Here is a 12,843-nt window from a genome sequence, read left to right as displayed (position 1 = left end):
GTACTATTCTTCAAAGATAACCACTTTTAACCTTTTTTAGGTCTGTAGGTTAAATAATAAGTTAAACCTAGTTAATTCTTTTTGTTGACTTATTGAGATAGCCCTAAGTTAAACTAATTCTTTTTCTGTTGACTTCTTGAAATAGCCCACACCATTCACAATCTCTCTTCTCAGAATTTGGGAATACTCATAATCATAATTTTTGGCTTTTGTATTGGTTACTTTATAATTCAAAATAATATACGTAAATTTTTCACGTCAACTTTTGAAACTATATTTGACTCCTTGTTTGGTAAAACGAGAAAAGTAGTGATTCTACCTTTTTCTTTATCACCTTAGAAACTACATTTATGCCCACTTTCTCTTAGCTGGACATTTACTTTTACATTGTCAAAGTTGATAATATATTTCTTAACTATAATATTTGCACTTTGTTCACGTGCCAAAAACCAATTAAAAAAAATGTTTACAGTATTATGGCTTTATAGTTGTTATTTAGTGCAAGTCCAAGCTGTATGCTTCGATATGTTTTTTTCCCAGAGTTTTAACTTCATGATCCCTGTGCCATAGTAAGAAGATTATTTATGATATCAAGGTCAAATGGGTTTTTCTTTCTTTCCTGCCAAGGGCAAAATATTATGCTGTAATTGAGCATGCTTTATATTTTGGACTATGTAATTACATAGTTTTTAACTATCCCTACTTTCTTAATTGCCTTTCTGCTTTCTCCTGAGGAATAGGTAGGTGGATGTGCTTTCTTCACTGAGTCTTTTCATTCTTTGTATGATGGACATAGAAGCTTCCATTCTTCTGTTTGAAGTTTTTCCCCTTGAAGCCCAATGGCTTTCTGTTTAATTTGAACAAATTGCATTCTAGTCCTTTTGAATTGTTCCTATCCTGGGTTTATATTCATTCTTGGGTAAATAACATTGTTTCTTAGCCCCTCACCTTCTGTTATTGGACTTCCCCCTATTTCCCTGTAATATATCCTAAGGAAGCTTGCTCACAAAAGGCATGTGAAAGGTAATTTTATTTTTTAATGTTTGTATGGCTATAAATTATAATTTGCTCTTATGACTGATAATTTGGCTGTATATAGAATCAGAAGTATTTTCCTTCAACTCTCAATCCTTCCATGTCTTCTAACTTTTTTTTCCTTTTTTTTGAACTGGAGTCTCACTGTGTTGCTCAGTCTGGTCTGGAACTCCTGACCTCACATGATCCTCCCACCTCAGCCTCCCAAGTATCTGGGATCACAGGCACATGCCACCGCACCAGGCTCTTTTCAAACTCTCATTATTGCTGATGAGAATGACAGCTTCACTTTAATTTGTTGATAGCAGAATCATTTTTTTCTCTCTGAAATGTTTAAAATTTTCTAGTTACGTTTGATGCTTTGAAAATGTATGGCAATGTTTATCTTCTCATAGGCTCTTAATTTTATTTTTTATGAGATAAAATTGACACATATTAAAACACACTAATTTTAAGTGGTCAGTTTAATGAGTTTTGATGCATGTATTCATCCATAGAACCACTACCAGCACAATCAAGATAGAAAATATTTCTACCACTACAGAAAGTTCCTCTGTTTCTGTTTATTCAAGCCCTCTTCCTCATCTGCAGTACTATCTTCTGATTTTTATTAATACTGTAATTTAGAACTATAGTTCTGGAATTACATTTAAATGGAGTCATACAGTATGCACTCTTTTGTATCTGCTTCTTTCATAAACTTAATATTTTTGAGGTACATCCATGTTTTGGCCTGTTTGTTCCATTTTTCTTGTTAAATAGAATTTCATGGTACAAGTATGTTAACTGATTCACTTGTGAGACATTCGCATTGCTTCTGGTTTTTAGCTATTAAGAGTACAGTTCCTGTGAACATACTCATACCAGCATTTTTATGGACAAATATTTTCATTTTCTTGGTTAAACACCTAGTAGGAGTGGAATTTCTGAGTCACAAGTTAGGGATATTTTTCACTTTAGAAGAGTTTTCCAAATATTTTCCAAAATTCTTTTGCCGTTTTACACTCACACTAGCAATATATCAAAGCTCCACTTCCACATTCTCCTCAACACTTGTTATTGCCAGTCATTTTAATTTTAGCCATTGTAGAAGTTAAAGGGATTCTCATTTGCATTTCTCCCAATTAATGATATTAAGCAGTTTTTTCATGTGCTTATTGACTTTTCGTGCCTTGTGTGAAAATGTATTTGTGACTTTTACCTATTTATGTATTGGCTTGTTGTATTATTGAATTGTGGTATTTATAGACTCCGAATACAGGTCAATTATATATAGACACACATATATTTGATTTTAAAAGGTCCTATGTATACATAATGTCATATGTATATATAGACAGATATAAATAATATTTCCCTTTAACTCAAAGTTTTATTTTCTCAGGTGCCTTTTGATATGCAGATGTTTTTAATTGGTGAAGTCTACTTTGTCAAAATTGTCTTTTGCGACTAGTGCTTTGTTATATCATGTGTAAGAAATCTTTTCCTAGCCTAAGGTTGTAAAGATACTCTCTTATGTTTTCAATGAGAAGACTTAACAGTTTTACCTTTACATTGAAACCTATGATCCATTTTAGACTTTTATGGATGTATCAGTAGAAGTTAAGGTTATTATTTTTTATATGAATATCTTTTTCCAGCACCATTTGTAAAAAAGACTTTCCTTTAACTCTTTTGAGTTCTGTTGAAAATCTATTTTATTTAAAAAATTTTAAATTATGAAATATGTGGTATTAACACACACGTAGATAAATATAGAGCATGGAAATTACCAAGCATAATGATAACATGAACACCCATTAATTCACCAGCTAAAAACTAGGCTATTATTCAAGATTTTTGAAGCTTCTTGTGGATTTTTCCCTAACCTTACCCCTGCTTTAATTTGGTAGTAACCATATTCTGAGTTTTTTTTTTTTTAATTCCCTTACTTATTGAACATATTCTTACAATAGATGTAAGTATTCCAGAATTATTTTTTTGTTTTGTTTTTGAGTTTTATAAAAATTGGCATATTTTATGTTACTTTTTTCACTCAATATTCATCTGTGCTATTAAACATTGCTATAGTTTGCTTATTTTTCATTATGTATGCAGGTGAATATGCCACAATTTATTTAACCATTTACCTACCATTGGACATTTAAATTGTCTCCAGTTTGGGGATATTAGGAGCAATACTGCCCTGATCTTTCTTGCACAGGTCCACTCTGTGTGTGTGTGTGTGTGTGTGTGTGTGTAGGAGTTTCTGTAGGAATATAATAGCGAGATAGTGTAAAACATTTCTGGTGATTTTACTAATTTACACTCCCACTTACAGCAAATTAGAGATCCTATTTTTCCGCATCCTTCTAACATTATGTGTTATCAGATTTCTTAATTTTTAACTGTCTGGTAGATAAAAATTTTTGGTGGTTTTAATGTGCAACTCCTTGATTATTCATGAGGTTGTTTATCTTCCCATATATCTATTGGCCATTTCTCTTTATTCTTTTGTATAATTTGCTTTTCTGTAACTTGTTTCATGTAATGGATGCAATATCTTCTCAAATCTCTCTATATTTATTAGAGTTAGTTTTTGTGTTTTTTCATAAATTATTTCAGTTGCTTCCAAAGCCAGATTTTTGGAGGTTTATTTTATTGTTTGCGCTTGATACTGTAGTCTTTCCTCAACTATCTGATGATTCTCAGACAACTCATTATTTAAGAGCTAAGGCTGCCTGGGAGCTTTGCCTATATGGACAGGCTTATTGACTGATAACCTTTTGGTTTAGGATGGCTGGGTGCACAGCCAAATCTTAGCTGGGGTCCTACAAATTCCAGAATCATGAGGAATTTGCTCTTCTTGCCAGTGTCCATAGCAACTACTGTAGTTCTCAGTTTGTTCAGATTCTTTAGGAAAGAACCTTTTATTTTCAGAGTGTAAATAACTGCCTATGTTGTGGGACTGGTGGCAGAATTTATACTTCTAATTATTCAACACTTCACCCTTCTGATTTCAAACCCTCTGCTGTTTACCATTGTTCCCGCCTTCTCTAAGTCTGAAGCCTCTGAATCTGAAAGGGCCAAACAAACCTCTTGACTAATAGGCCGGGCGCGGTGGCTCACGCCTGTAATCCCAGCACTTTGGGAGGCCGAGGCAGGCGGATCACAAGGTCAGGAGATTGAGATCATCCTGGCTAACACGGTGAAACCCCGTCTCTGCTAAAAATACAAAAAAATTAGCCGGGCGTGGTGGCGGCACATTCCCAGCTACTCGGGAGGCTGAGGCAGGAGAATGGCCTGAACCCGGGAGGCGGAGCTTGCAGTGAGCCGAGATCACGCCACTGCACTCCAGCCTGGGCGACAGAGCGAGACTCCATCTCAATTAAAAAAACCCCCAAAACCAAAAAAAAACCCAAACCTCTTGACTATTATAGGTTGTAGCTTATTTCTTTCTGCTTCTTGTGACAATACTCTTCCATATATATTTTGTTTTGTACAAGTTTCTAGAAATCTTTCATCACCTCATGGCCTGTGTCCCTTCCTTGTTAAGGGTTTATACTTTTTAAAATATTTTTAATGATTTCAGTAAGGTTTCTGGTCAGACAAAAGTGGTTTTATTGAATTGGAATTCCAGCATATTTATCAAAAAGCTGAGAAGGGAAAAATGCAGGGCTTTACCAGTAGAATGTCTTTTTAGTGAGGTCCATGGGTAAAATATTTTTTACCCATGTCAGAAGACCTTTTTTGTTTTCCTTTGTTTTGTTTTGTGTTGTTATGGTTGCCTTAATGTGATTCAGATTGATATGGAGCAAGTTTCCTAATCTCCAGGCTACTACCTTACACAACTTTGGGGGCACCGTTTATTTTGGAGTAAGTGCAAATAGCATGTCTCATGCTATACACGTGGAACAACTATCTCTAAACTTGAGCCAGTAGCTCTATCAGGATTATTAATAGATTAAATCAGATCATACATTATGTAAAACATCTAGCATAAAAATGAAAATTGCTTATTTAATATTATAGAGCCTTCTTTTAATCTAGTTTAAGCTTTACTACTATTAATAAGGTCCCTGATTAATTACCAGTTGGTATCTATATTCCCTCTTTCCTGACTTACCTCACTGTATGAGAAGGAAGGTTCTTGATGGTATGTGAGTTATTCAATCTTTAGGTAAAGAGAGGAGCCTTATTGGCTGAGTATGGTGCCTCACGCCTGTAATCCCAGCACTTTGGGAGACCGAGGTGGGCGGATCAGGAGGTCAGGAGTTCAAGTCCAGCCTGGCCAACATAGTGAAACCCCATCTCTACTGAAAATACAAATAGTTAATTGGGCTTGGTCGTGGGTGCCTCTACTCGGGAGGCTGAGGCAGAATTACTTGAACCCGGGAGGCGAAGGTTGCAGTGAGCGGAGATGGTGCCACTGCACTCCAGCCTGGGTGACAGTGCGAGACTCTGTCTAAAAAAAAAGAGAAGAGACTTATTAATAATATGAAGATGCAGTAACAGACTTCCTCTACTCTTTAAACTGCAAGATGTCATTGAGGATGGAATCATCTTTCCTTTTTTATGCCATTGAAAATCTTTGAGTTTGATTCAGAGCTGCAATATAAATGTATGCTGAGGCGTTTTGTCCTCTGATATTTTAGAATTTTCTTACTGTGATATTTTTACTGTGAAGTGTTCAGATTGGCATTTTCCTCCAAGTTGTATGTTAATTGTGTTTAAGGTTTGGTCTGTCTGGCTTCATATTTGGTGTGTCCTAAAATTCTCTCCTTTTCCAGATTATCTTAGAAGACCTAGGACTCCAAAAATGTTTCCCCTGGAGGACGCTGAAATGGGAGCCTTTACCTTCTTTGCCTCGGCTCTGCCACATGATGTTTGTGGAAGCAATGGGCTTCCTCTTACACCAAATTCCATCAAAATTTTAGGGCGCTTTCAAATCCTTAAAACCATCACCCATCCCAGACTGTGCCAGTATGTGGATATTTCTAGGGGAAAGCATGGTAAGTTATTTTCTTTTTTTTCCTATTTATGTTCTCTACTTTGTTACCCAAAGTTATAAATACTGTACCCACTAAATATATAAAGCTATCATCAATTCCTGTGCACACATGTCCTTCTTTCTCTCCTCCTTTTCCCCCACCCTGCCTCTCTCTCATACACTTGCCCATTTATTTGCAAATCTACCAGGTAAAATTCAAACTCTTTACTAGGCTATTGCATGCAAAAATCCTTCATCTAGTCCTTGATCCAGTCTGTGCTGTCCTCTTTCGCTGTATTTCTTGTTGTTTCCATTAATTTAACCATTCATTCCAGCCAAGCTGAGTTGCTTTGAGGTTTTTTGATTCACATATCCTTGATTTTGTTCTTTGCAATTTTCTCTCATGGATTATGCTATGAGGGAGGGGCAAAGGTAACAGAAATTTATACTGAGCAGAGTGGCCAAATACACGTATCAGTAAGCTATGGGAGGAGTCATGAATATTTATGAAAGGAGAACCATGTGTATGTGCATTTAAACTTCATTCCCCTTCAAGCTGCTTCATGGGTCCCACATATAAAAAATGGCAATGTTGGCATGATCTGATGGTCATGATCCGAGGGTGGAGTTTTTCACCCTCTGACGTCAAAGGTGGAGCAGAGGACACGAAAACCCTTACTGCTCATTCTTGGTAGACTGGCCAGAACCACTCCATGGTTGGTTATCAGGCAAATGGTTGCTTATCAGGCAAAAAAGAAGGGGTAGTGTCAGACAGTTGGTTGATATCAGTTGTGAAATCTTTTGAAAGGGCTGGTTTTCTCTAAGTTCCTAGGGAAGAAAGCCTAATCATGGTTAAGAGGGTGGTATAATGAGGTAGTCTGACCCTAAGTCCTATCATGGCTGAGAACTCAGTTTTCAAGGTTATTCTGGGGTCCCCTTGGCCAAGAGATGGTCCCTTTAGTCAGTTGAAGGGCTTTGAAGATTACTTTAAATTTACAGTAAACATCTAAGGAAATGAAATTTTAAGTTTAAAACTGTAGCTTCAGTAGGCTTTAGGAAGTCTGTGAACCCCTCAAATTACTATAAAATTGTATATGTGTGTATACATATGTACACATGTGTTTGCTGAATAATGAAAATTCATAGTTTTTCACAGATTTTCGAAAAGGATTCCTAATGTAAAAAAAAAACAAAAAGGAGAGGGGGGCTTAAAAGCACTGGCGTAGAGTATCAAGGGGTATGGAGAGATCATCTTCTTTGGAGAGATCATCTTCTTAAGGCTAACTTGAGAAGTTCTAATGTCAGGTCCTAGTCTTTTCAAAATTGATTTGACCTGCACCTAGTGTTGCACCATGTCATATATTTACCAATCAGGAGACCCACAGTCAGGGCCACTGTATGGGGTTTTGCCACACTGCATAAAAGCTTCTGGATAATGGAGTAGGTGGGAGCTGAAATCTGATTCTCTAATTTATTCTAGGGGGAGGGGTACTTTTTCTAATTTGGTTAAAGAGAACTGTGAAAACTAGTGGTAACTATATAGTAGACTATAGATAGCTCCAGCCATTTGCTGAAAGCCCAGAAAATAACTTTTGGTGAGTTAATTTTTGTTCAAAAAATAATTTTTTGCCAAAGATTTTTATTTGTTACCTGGCTTCAATGACATTAAGTAGATGTTGAAAAATTACGGGGATCATTTGGGGCTTTTTACGTCACCAAGCAATATAATAGATATTTTCAAAACCTGTATACTTCAATACCCCATTACCCTTAATTCAGCTATAGATTCTAAAAAATTGCCAGTTGTAGAGTTGGCCTGTTTCCAAAACCATTCTTTGGTTGTCAGTACAGTAGTATTAACCATGGGTGGTGAACATCTGTAAAGTTGGCAGAGGCCTGTCTTTCCACTCTTGCCACCAAGAGCCCTTTGTTTATTCCCACTGTATCTGGAAGCCCCTTTGGAGCTTCACTTTATGTATTTGGGGTTTTTCCTCTGACCAATTTTTCCTAGGCCTTTTCTCAATTGACAAAATAGTCCCAAAGCTCCTTCTTTTCCTTCCTCTACCTAACTTGGCCTCTATAAACACTGAATTAGGAACTGTGTTATAGCATGATTCTCTTTGGGGAGCATTCTTGCTAATTTTGCCTATGAACCTTCTTTTTGATTATCAAAATCAGGTGGGAACTGATCCCCTTAGAAACTGTAATTGTTCTACTGATTGTTGTTCTCTGAGGCCAGTTCAACGGTATGGTTAGTCCCCTTAGCCCTGTCCACCATATTGCTGTTTACTCTGCTTCCCCGACTTGCCCTGCTCCTCATGTATCTCAGCAGCCCTCTCTGCTAGGGTAACATAGGTCATGAATATATGTAAAGTTTATATATTTTAAGTCTAGTTGTCTGAAATGAAAATATCGATTGTCATTAGGCTAGGGAATTTGATTATTTTGTTTTTATTGGCAATGTTTAACATTCTGAAAAGTTGTGTGTATGAGGAATAATTTACTGTTAGAGTAACTGCTTATGCAAAAGTCTGTTTGTTCCAAAACATTGTAGTCAGTTCAGTTGCATCTACTTTGAAAAATTTGAAAAGTTGCTGCTGAACAATCTCCTTAGTGAAAGTATTTCTCAGTGTGAACACCTATTTTTCAGTGGTGTAATACCATATAACTTTGATTTGTGTCTTCTCAAAGAATTTTGATTTTGATTCTACTTTTCCTCTTTTTTTCTGTTCTTGCTATGCAGATATCTTACTATTGTTAGTCATGCCCCTTCCCACCCTGCATGTTACTGTTAAGTCAATAACAATTAACTTCTTACTTGGAGTCACATACTCCTCTTACATGTGGTCTGTTTTAGTAACAATATGTTTTCACATATTATGTTAGCTCAGAAGTAAAGGTTTCACTGTTTTCTATAGATCATTCAAAACTAATCAAAGATGATAATATTTTCTTGCTAACTCAGCAGGATGAAGTTTTTAATCTCAGGAATGGTAGACACTTTATTAGAATTTCAGAACTTTTTTTCTAGTAGAAGAAAATATCTTTAGGAGAAAAGAAGCCAGTAAACGCTGAAAATACTGTGTTAACAAATTTTATCTTTTGAGCTTGAAATCTCAGCTGTGTTTAGAAGCAGAGTGAAGATTATAAATGGTAGTACATGCTTTTTAATTTGGTATTGATTATCCAGAAATCTTTCAATGATTGCTGGTGAAATCAAGAATAAAAATTATTTTATTTGAAATTAAAGTAGAGAATAATACAATTATATGGAATGTAAGATTAATTTATTCTGTATCTCTAGCATATAAGTTTTAATCTGTGTTTGTATTAGTTTCATAAGAGAAACAACAAATTATATAATTATATAAATTATATATGTAGTATACATTATATAAGTATATTAAAAATATTGCTGAGAATTTGTGTGCATGATTGTGGGGGCTGCTAGGCAAGTTTGAAATTCATGAGGAAGGTCATCAAGAAGGACAAGCTGAACTCTTGGGCAGAAGCTGAAGCTGTCATCCACAGGTGGAATTTATTCTTCTTCAGGGAAGCTTCAGTTCTGCTCATAGTTATTTATTTTTTATTTATTTATTTTTCAGAGACAGGAGTCTCACTATATTGCCCAAGCTGGTCTTGAACTCCTGGTTTGAAGTGATACTCCTGTCTCAGCCTCTCCTGTAGCTGGGATTATAGGTGTGAGCCAGTGTACCTGGCTTTCAGTTCTGCTCTTAAAGGCTATTAAACTGATTGAATCAGGATTATCCAGATTATCTAGGATAATTTCCCTTCAAGTAAACTGATTATAGACTTTATTCATTTGCAAAATAATTTCAGAGCAACATCTAGATTAGTATTTGATTGAATGACTGGATCCTATAGTCTCGTCAAGTTGACTCATAAAACTGACCATTGCAGTGTTCCGGTACCAATACTATTCTTTAAGCATAGTATTTTTCTTTGTTGGTTTTGAACTGTATAAGCACTTATTGAGATAATCATATTTTAAAGGTGATGAGCTAGTCTCAATTTTTACTGTGAATAACAAAAGTGATGCAGTAAATGTATTCTGACGTTTATATTATTATTATTTTTTTTTTTTTTTTTTTGAGACGGAGTCTCGCTCTGTCACCCAGGCTGGACTGCAGTGGCCGGATCTCAGCTCACTGCAAGCTCCGCCTCCCGGGTTCACGCCATTCTCCGGCCTCAGCCTCCCGAGTAGCTGGGACTACAGGCGCCCGCCACCTCGCCCGGCTAGTTTTTTGTATTTCTTAATAGAGACGGGGTTTCACCGTGTTAGCCAGGATGGTCTCGATCTCCTGACCTCGTGATCCGCCCGTCTCGGCCTCCCAAAGTGCTGGGATTACAGGCTTGAGCCACCGCGCCCGGCCTGACGTTTATATTATTTTAAGGGATCCATGATTCACCTCTTTCTCTAAATTTAAAAAAAAAACGCTACTTTTAAAAACTTAATTTTACTTTCCCTGCCCCTTATTCAACTCCTTTATTCTTGCTTAAATGTGTGTTCTCTTCAGTTTCTTAGTGTTAACTTTGTATTAGCCTGTTTTCACGCTGCTGATAAAGACATACCCGAGACTGGGCAATTTGTACAGGAAAAACCTTTAATGGATTTACAGTTCCATGTGGCTGGTGAGGCCTCACAGTCATGGTGGAAGGCAAGAAGGAGCAATTCATGTCTTACATGGATAGCAGCAGGCCAAAAAAAGAGAGCTTGTGCAAGGAAACTCCCTCTTATATAACCATCAGAGCTCATGAGACTTATTAATTATCACAAGAACAGGGAAAGACCTGGCCCTGTGATTCAATTACCTCCCACTGAGTCCCTCCCACAACACATGAGAATTCAGGATGAGATTTGGGTGGGAACACAGCCAAACCCTATCAAACTTAAAACACACAGTTTGGGCTGGAGACACTACATCATGCTTGGGGTTCCTCAAATCTTTGTTAGAAGGAAGACAATTTCGCAATTATTTTATATTCTACTCTTTAAAGTTCATCTTAGCATCACATTTTTTTTCTTATATGAATAATGCTACTACATTGATGATTTATATTTGGCACATTATGTTTCCCAAATGCTCTATTCTGTGAAATTCTATTGTTTTTATAACATGTTATTTTTAAACAGTGGTCCAGAGATTTTAGAATGAAGACTCTCTAAAGATTTCTTTAAAAAACATAGTTCATAGTAGAAATATTGTTTTGGTATACACTACATTATCTCTGGGAGAAACTTTGATGTTCTGCCGAGGATTATGGCTCTGCAGCATTAAAACTATGCTTAATAGTTCCATAGAATCTTGAAGCTTTGGCAAACACTTGTTTATGATATTTTGAAGGGGTTTCCAAAAGCCTGAAAAATTTTAGTTGTGCCAGATACTTTGGAAATCTCTTATAGATATGGAGAATTATGAATATCCAATTTAAAATGATTAATGGAATATGCACATTTTAATAAATTATTTTGTTTTTGTTTTACATGAAAGTCAGCGCTACTGAGTTTATAATATGGGCATGTAATTTTCTACACAGGACAGAGCTCTGTTTAGTGACTGTGGTCATATGAGATTCTTCATTTCTAATGGCCGCATCATGCCTTTGCTAAAGCTAATTCATTTAACAGTTATCTTTATATTACATGCCTATATGTTGTAAGTGACATTCTACACACATGTGATGCAGTACACCTGTGTGCACTAGGCACCTGTGATGTACTACTGTGATGCACCTGTGTACAACTACTGATGCACTGCTAGGCACCTGTGATGAGACCCACCTCATTCCTGCCATCACAAAATATATTATCTGATAGGAAAAAAGATACTATAGTAGTCCCCCCTTTTCCTCAGGGGATGTGTTCCAAGAAGTCTCCTGCCACTCCCATTGGATGTCTGAAACTGAGGATTGTACAGAATCTGATTCTCATGAGTCATAATATGTTTCTATGTATGTCTTCTACTCACAAATTTAATGCCTTTTCCATCTTAGCTAGGCACTTGTCTTGCACTGTGGTCATAATTTTGTAGTTTGAGGCATGACAACAAAACTAGCATGATTTTCTTTTTTCTTAAATTTCACGAATAGAAAATTTCTTACCGTACATCTTAACAACTGATTTTTTTTTCTTTCCTTATCAAGTTGAGAACTTTCACCTTTTCACTTGAAGGAAACACTTTACATCTTCTTTTTGTTGTTGTTGTTTTTAAGACGGAGTCTCACTGTGTTGCCCAGGCTGGAGTGCAGTGGCGTGATCTTGGCTCACTGCAAGCTCCGCCTCCCAGGTTCACGCCATTCTCCTGCCTCAGCCTGTAGCTGGGACTACAGGTGCCTGCCACCACGCCTGGCTAATTTTTTTTTTTTTTGTATTTTTAGTAGAGATGAGATTTCACCATGTTAGCCAGGGTGGTTTCCTGACCTCATGATCCGCCCACTTCGGCCTCCCAAAGTGCTGGGATTACAAGCGTGAGCCACCACACCTGGCCATGTCTTCTTTTTGGCATATATTAATTGCTGGTGAGAGATTTCATTATACTACTCAGAATGGCATGCAATTTAAAACTTAGAAATGGTTTATTTCTAGAATATTCCATTTAAAATTTTTGGAAACTGCAGAAAGTAAAACCATAAATAAGTTGGAGTTATTGATGATGCTGGCTGGACCAAAATAAAAATGCATACAAATTATTAGAGTTGAAACAAGTGCTACGAAAGAAAATTAAAATGTGGAATAGAGTATGTTGTAGGAGAGCAAATCGATGTTGGGAGGTCCAGAAAAGTGTCCCTTGAGGAAGTCACATTTAACTGAGCCCTGA

The 12,843-nt window shown here is 36.5% G+C and overlaps 1 protein-coding gene across 4 annotated transcripts in view; it reads left to right on the top strand.

The window, feature by feature from the left end:
- TBCK (TBC1 domain containing kinase) overlaps nucleotides 1-12,843 on the top strand; it is a 233,478-nt gene that overhangs the window by 3,246 nt on the left and 217,389 nt on the right. For all 4 annotated transcript variants that reach the window (XM_025384912.1, XM_025384916.1, XM_025384915.1 and 1 more), the window contains exon 2: nucleotides 5,805-6,026. In XM_025384912.1, coding sequence (XP_025240697.1) covers nucleotides 5,805-6,026 — 222 coding nt within the window. The remainder of the gene's footprint in view (nucleotides 1-5,804; nucleotides 6,027-12,843) is intronic.

This window comes from Theropithecus gelada, chromosome 5 (assembly GCF_003255815.1).
Source record: "Theropithecus gelada isolate Dixy chromosome 5, Tgel_1.0, whole genome shotgun sequence".
Classification (NCBI taxonomy): Eukaryota; Metazoa; Chordata; class Mammalia; order Primates; family Cercopithecidae; genus Theropithecus; species Theropithecus gelada.
Note: the sequence above shows the minus strand (reverse complement) of the source record. Positions and strands in the feature narration are given on the sequence as shown.